Source organism: Psittacula echo (assembly GCF_963264785.1).
Source record: "Psittacula echo genome assembly, chromosome: 5".
NCBI lineage: Eukaryota > Metazoa > Chordata > Aves > Psittaciformes > Psittacidae > Psittacula > Psittacula echo.
In genome coordinates, this window is record NC_137739.1 from 18183204 (window position 1) to 18189748 (window position 6545).

At 62.1% G+C, this 6545-nt stretch overlaps 1 protein-coding gene across 5 annotated transcripts; it reads left to right on the forward strand.

Moving 5' to 3' along the window:
• Positions 1 to 79: 79 nt before the first annotated feature.
• MCRIP2 (MAPK regulated corepressor interacting protein 2) lies at positions 80 to 5242 on the forward strand. 5 transcript variants are annotated; one of them, XM_080617887.1, is made up of 5 exons: positions 327 to 466; positions 2180 to 2261; positions 3851 to 3978; positions 4198 to 4299; positions 4868 to 5242. In XM_080617887.1, exons 1-5 carry the CDS (start codon positions 370 to 372, stop codon positions 4936 to 4938), a joined length of 480 nt encoding a protein of 159 aa, XP_080474013.1. In that variant the 5' UTR covers positions 327 to 369; the 3' UTR covers positions 4939 to 5242. The 5 variants fall into 5 exon arrangements, with proteins under 5 accessions (XP_080474016.1, XP_080474013.1, XP_080474015.1 ...); XM_080617888.1 differs by lacking the exon at positions 327 to 466 and adding an exon at positions 1943 to 2076; XM_080617890.1 differs by lacking the exons at positions 327 to 466; positions 2180 to 2261 and adding an exon at positions 80 to 178.
• The last annotated feature ends 1303 nt before the right edge of the window (positions 5243 to 6545 follow it).

Genomic DNA, 6545 nt, shown 5'->3' on the forward strand with positions numbered 1-6545 from the left:
CCCCGCGGGACCGCCCCAGCGGCGGGTGATAAATACATCATAATTAATGAAAAAGGCAAATTAAAAGGGCCGGAAAACGTTCTGCGCCGCCCGGGAATCGAACCCGGGTCGCAAGAATGGGAATCTTGCATGATACCACTACACCAGCGGCGCTCCTCTCGGTCTGCTTATCCCAGCGGTACTTAACCTTTTCTCGGGGGAGTGGTGTGGGGTGACGGTGCAGGGCTGGGGCTGCTCCTGTGTCTCTTCCATGGGCTTCTCCCACTCTATTCCCATCCCTCTTAACGAGGACCGGCTTTGCATGAACACCCCAGAGAAGTGGGGGTGCGTGGGAGCAGAGGAGCCCCCCTGCCACGATCTGCACAAGTGATGGACGCCAGGCAGGATGCAGCCGCTGCCCGAGGAGCTGGGTTCAGGGCTCGTGGGTACACCATGGGCACCTCAAACCCCCCCGATCAGGATGCAGGTGGGGAAATTGAAGCACAGCTCCCTCCCCCCGGGTCATAGTGGGTTTGAGGAAGTCAAGCGGGGGGTGATAGCTGCGGGTACACCCATGGGTGCCCAGCACCACGCTGAATGCTCTTTTTGGGGGGCCGGACCCCCTCCCACCCTGGCAGGGCCTAAAGGCCAAGGTCTTGGCTTCACTGGCTCTGGAGCAAAGCCGGATCATGCCAGTGAATTTGTCGCCCATCCTGACCCCAAAACCCGGGGTGCCACCCATGTCGCCCCACAACTCCGAGGGGTGATGCTGGGGGTGGCCAGGGGGTCACATCCCGGGGCTGCACCTCCTGCCACGTGGGGGCACCTCGAGGTGCCTTCCCGGCTCCAAAGGTCACCACAGTGGCCAGGACGTGACTGCCCACGCCGATGTCCCCTGCGGCTCCTGGGGCTCCGCGGCTGGTCACAGTGCTGTCCCCAGCGTGGTGGCACCTCAGCCCCTGCCTCTACACCCCCTCACTGTCCCCAGCCTGGCTCCTGTGTCCCAGAAGTGGCTCCTACGTGTCTCTGTGTGTCCCATGGCTCTGTTTCCCAGGTGTTCCCACGCACGTGCTCCCTGTGTTACCTGTCACTCCTGTGCCTCTTGCGTGTGCCATCTTGTGTCCCACACGTTGCCTGTGCCCCCTCTCCTACTTGAGCCCTGTGTGTCCTGTGCATGTCCCACGTCTCATACATGTCCCACGTGTCCCTTCTGTGTGTCCCATGCATGTCTCCTGTGTCCCCATGTCCCATGTGTGCCTGTCCTGTGTGTCCCACGTGTGTCCCCACCTCCTGCGTGTTCTGTGTGCTGCACACGTCCTATGTGCCCTTATGTGCCCCCCATGTACCCCTCACCTCCCGTGTGCCCCCCATGTGTCCCTTGTGTTCCTACATCCCACGTGTGGCCCCCGTGTGTCTCCCATAACACATCCCACATATGCCCCATGTATGTCCCTCGTGTCCCCCCCCCAACTCCACGTGTGCCCCCCATGTGTGTCCCCATACCTCTCACATATGCCTCCATGAGTCTCTCATGCATCCCCTGTGTCCCCCTACACCTCCTATGTGTGCCACTCATGTGTGCCCCCCGTGTGTCTCCCATGTATCCCCAATGTCCCCCACACCTCCTACCAGTGCCCCCGTGTGTCCGTCTCCCACCTCTCACAAGTGCCCATGTGTCCCCTGTGTCCCCACACACCTCCCACGTGTGTCCCCATGTGTCCCACGTGTGTTCCCTATGTCCCTACACAGTTCCCACTTGTGCACGCTGTGCGTCCCCCGTGTGTCCCCCACACCCCGGACGCTCCCCCTGTGTCCCCGCTGTTGCTCCATGTGCCCGCCCCCACACCGCCCCTCCGGCACCTCCCCCCGGGTCCCTCCCACCCCCCGGTCCCGCCCCCTTCCCCGTTCCCCCCTCATTCCCGTCCCGCGCGGGCCCTTTAAGGGCGGGGGCGTGTCGCGGCCGCCCGGGCCCGGCCCGTTAAAGGGCCGGCGGGGGGCACGCGGCGCTCAGGCGGGGCCGGTGCGGGGCCGTGCGGGGCCGCAGGATGTACACGCTGACGCGCGGCCCCAGCAAGCTGGCCACGCAGCGCCGCACAGGTACCGCGGGCAGCGGACGGCACCGGGGCTGGCAGCGGCGTGTGTGCGGGGCCCGTCCCGCTCCGCGCCCCGGCGCCGCTCTGAGTCCCTCTGCCGCCCGCAGGTCCGACGCAGCAGGCGGTGGAGAGCAGCAAAGGGGCCGAGCTGCGGGGCCGGCTGCAGCCCGGGGCCTGGCCCCCCGCCAGGTGAGCCCCGCCGCCGTGACCTTGGGGAAAGGTTACTGGGCCTCCCGCACCGCGGGGGAGGGGGGGGGGCGCCGGCCGGTGCCCGCACGGCGGAACGGGCCGTGGGGGCAGCGCTGCCGGGGCCGCTGGGACGGCGCGCTCGTGGTGCGCGATGAGTCGGGGGGGACACCGGAGCCGGTGCTCACGGGGATGGCGTTGGGACGGAGGGTCCCAGTGTCCGGTTGCTGGGTGCGGCACCGGGCCCGGTGTGAAACTGCCGCGTACACGAGGCTGAAGGGTCCCGGCAGCAGCCCCGGACCCACGGAGGCAGTGGTGGCCATGGGCAGCGTTTGTGAGTTGTCCCGAGTCCCCGTGGTGGCCCTGGGCAGCGTTTATGTGTTGTCACATGTTCCGGTGGTGGCCCTGGGCAGCGTTTATGTTGTCACATGTCCCCGTGGTGGCCCTGTGCAGCGTTTGTGGGTTGTCCCATGTCCCGTTGGTAGCCCAGGGTAAGGTGTCCCCTTTCCCTGAGGGAGGGGAATAGCTTTTGGTTGAGGCTCGCAGCCTTTAGCAGGAATACCTGGTGGGAGGGTCTGAAACGGATGGAGGGGTGATGGTTCCTTTCCTTAAGGAGCTTTTTTCCGAGGCAGAGTTGGGGACAAAGCCCAGCTGGCAGAGCGGGCAGCACTGCTCCATCGGGCAGGCTCTGCCTGTTTCCCTTAGCCTCAAGGAATGGAAAAGAAAAGCCCCCCTGTCCGGGCTGTCCCCCTCCACCCTGGACCTTCCACTAACCAGCATGGCTCCAGCCTTACACCCTTATGCCAGTTGGCTGTGCAGGCTTCTGGCTGCTGCCCGGTGCCCCCCAGCCAGGGGTTGGGGTGTGTTGTCCTGTCCCTGGCCCTCCTGCAGACCTGGCAGGGGTGCTGTGGGCAGGGGCTGCCTGCTGTGGGTCTCACCTGCCCTGCAGATCATAACCCGCCTGCGCTCCCGGGGCCCCTTAGACTTTGTCCCATGAGAAACGCGGCTGTTGCAGGCGTGTCCTGCCCTGAAGCTGGGCAGAAAAGCCAAAATACTCAAGTTCTGCATCCAGTGTGCCCATAGCCTCATCCTGAGCTTTTCCTTTCCTTCTGCCTGGGTTTGCTGTTTCCAGGCTGGGACTGGTTTAAGTGCCCAGCTCTGGGGAAGCCTGACCTGCTCCTGGTTGACAAATGGCTTCATCGCAGTCCTGGGGCACTTTGGGAACATGCTGGGTTCTGGGGCTGCTACAGCCAGCCTGAGTGCTTGGTCTGTGAGGATGACACCAGTGCGCATCCCCTGCCTGGTGCCTGGATTTCACTTCCATTTTCCTGGTATTTCAGCATTTTTGGTGGCGTATTCCTTATCTTAGGGATCACGCTTTGTGCTAAGGCTGGAGGGTGGGTGGGAGATGGGCAGCCTGTGCTCTTCCATGGGGATCCCCCTCGCACCCCTCCCCATGTAGGAACCTCCCCTCCCTTGGGCCTGGCTCCTTGGTCCCTTCCCTTGGGGACAGGGCTGAGTGGGGCAGCCCCTGTCCTTCCTCCAGGCCATGGTGGATGCCCCCCTCACCTCCGCCTTGTTCCCTTCCACAGCCCAGCCCAGAAACTCGTTTTCAACAGAGTGAATGGCAAGAGGCCGCAGGTGCTGCCGCAGCAGATCTCGGCTCCTGAAGAGTGCTACACGCTGGCCCACGAGGAGAATGTCCGCTTTGTCTATGAAGGTGAGGGCAGAGGGCCCCAGGGGCTGGACCTGCTCACTGTCACATCCCAAGGGTGCTGAAATGTGTGGGGTCCCTTCTGAGGCAGCCCCATGCTGCTGGGGACCTCAGAGGCAAGGAGGGGGTCCCCAGCCTGGGTACCTGCACCCCTCTGACCACTTCCCACTCCTCCTCCTGGGCAATCCCCATCCCCAACCCTCTGCTGGCTGTTCCCGCATCCAGCCTGGCAGCAGGTAGAGCAGCAGCTGGACGGCAGCCGGAGCGGGGAGAGCACCTGCGGCCCCGTGCAGTACGTAGAGAAAAACCCCAACCCTGGACTCAAAAGTAAGTGGGAAGCAGCTACAGGAGGTGCATCAGGGGTGCAATGAGCTGGGGTGGGCTCAGCTGGGTACCTGAGCAGGGCTGTGGTGGGAGGAGGATCCGCAGAAGGGCTGGGTTGGGTCTGTGCTGCTGAGCCTGGTTTTGGGAGTGGTGGGGGGCAGAGCTGGCCCCAGCGCTATGGTGGGGGTGTCCAAGCAAGCAGGATGCCTGGTTGATGACTTCTGGAAATCATGCCTTCTCCAGCCACAGAGGTGGGTTCAACATCACGCTGGAGAGAAGCCCCCAGGTCCCACCATGGGGACCCGCCTCTCCTGGTGCTGAGCAGGACAGTTGTGGTGATAGGAACATGATCCAGGAGCAAGAGCTGTGAATGCAGCCTGAGGGCTCCTGCAGTGGCTGAGATGTCCCCATGAACCCAGCCTGGCCTTTGGGGACAGGGCACAGGGGTGGGGGAGATACTGGGGTGCCATTTCTTTTGTTCAGTGGCAAATGGGATGGCTTGGGGGGAGCCTGTGAAGCTCTGTTCCCTGCTCCAGCTGCTCTGCTCCCCCTTCTCCCTCTTCTCTTTCAGACTTCGTTCCCATTGACCTGGAGGAGTGGTGGGCACAGCAATTTCTGGCCAAGATAGAAAACTGCTCCTAAAAGGGAAGAAAGGTTTGGTGGTTTCCTGAGGGAGCATCAGCTCGGAGCCCAGAACCGGTGCCATTTTAGAGCCACGCTTTTAAAGGATGACCGAAATCAAGTGACCAGCAGGACCAGACCAGAGCCATGCCCTGTCCCTGCGCCCGCTGCAGAGCAGCAGCGTGTGGCCCCGGCCAGGATGCCTCAAGTGCCAGTTCTCGGACTGCTGCAGCTCCTGCAGCCTCCAGCTCCCAGGGACACTATGGTGCCACGCTGGGGACGAGGGAGCCGATGCCCCCCTGTGGCCGGAGCCATGGGGAGGACAGTGGGGTGCTGTAGCAGGACTGCAAGACAATAAAGCACTGAAACTGCCCGTGGAGAAGCACTTGTGGGATGGGGAAGAGATGGTGAAGCACATACAATATAAGAAAGAAGTTCTTAACATATAAGTACAGATGGTCCTTACATATAAGGATGAGCTCTCAGGCAGAAGTTCTTCCCTATGAGGGTGCTGAGGCGCTGGCACAGATTGCCCAGAGAAGCTGTGGCTGCCCCATCCCTGGCAGTGTTCAAGGCCAGGTTGGACGGGGCTTGGAGCAACCTGGTCTAGTGGAAGGTGTCCCTGCTCATGGCAGGGGGTTGGAACTGGATGAGCTTGAAGGTCCCTTCCAACCCAAACCTGTCTGGGATTCTATGACAAAAGCCATCTTGTGCTCTGAGCAAAAGCTCTTCTCCATTCCCGTAGTAAGGAGAGGGCTGTGGCTGCCTGTGCTGGAAGTGATGAGGAGCCCCACTTCTGCTCCCAGCAGTGCCTGGCACACAAAGCTCCCTCAGCCCATGGGCTTTTCGAGGCTGGATAAGCTGTGCCCAGTGAGGTTTTGGAGGACACCCCCCTGTACAAGGCAGTAAGCAGAAGGCCAACCCAGATAGAGCCCACCAGGACTGGAGCTGCTTGTGGACTCCAAAGGAGGCCAGGAAACACCTACTGGAAGAAATAAAACCCTTTATTATCCCTGTGATGGGAATAACAACCACGCTGCAGCCAAGAGGGGAGCAGCAGCTGCCTGGGCCCTGTGCTGCAGCTGGAATTGAACTGGGGTAAGCAGTACCGTGCCCAGCAGCTGCTCTTGGTGAGGGGAGGGTTGTTACAGCACTGTGTGACAGAGGAACACTTCTTTGCAAAGACTCTTCGTTTAGGTCAGGACTGGTAGGCTGGGACCAGTGGATGCCCCCTTGCCATCGTCTCCTCTCCCCTAGCTCTGCCATGGCATTCATGGGCCCTGTGGGGCTGTCACCTGCCACAGGACTAAACCTTGGAGGGGGGCACCAGTATCCCAGCGGAATGTCGCTGGAGGGAAGTCTTGGCTGTGGTCCCTGTTGCCACCCTGTGATCAGGGTGCTGCCAGCCTGTGACAATTTGGCATCTCACCCTCCTGCAGCCCGTCTTTTCCCACTGCTCCCCACCCCAGGCAAAGCCCTCGAGGCACTGAGGCAGCCTGCCACATCTTCCCTCCCAAAAACTAAGCTACTTGGAGTTCCAGCATCTCCCTGGTGGCACCAGGCACCCTCCCCCAGGAAGCATCCCTCCTCCCTTTCCTTGTACACCAGTCCTGGGGGTTTCCCACTGC

What these genes read in the sequence shown, in the direction of transcription:
- MCRIP2 (XM_080617887.1), top strand. Translation starts at nt 370, where the DNA reads ATGGACGCCAGGCAGGATGCAGCCGCTGCCCGAGGAGCTGGGTTCAGG. An exon ending in GGGGCCTGGCCCCCCGCCAG is followed by an intron (nt 2,262 to 3,850) that starts GTGAGCCCCGCC and finishes TCCCTTCCACAG; the next exon opens with CCCAGCCCAGAAACTCGTTT. An exon ending in TGTCCGCTTTGTCTATGAAG is followed by an intron (nt 3,979 to 4,197) that starts GTGAGGGCAGAG and finishes TCCCGCATCCAG; the next exon opens with CCTGGCAGCAGGTAGAGCAG.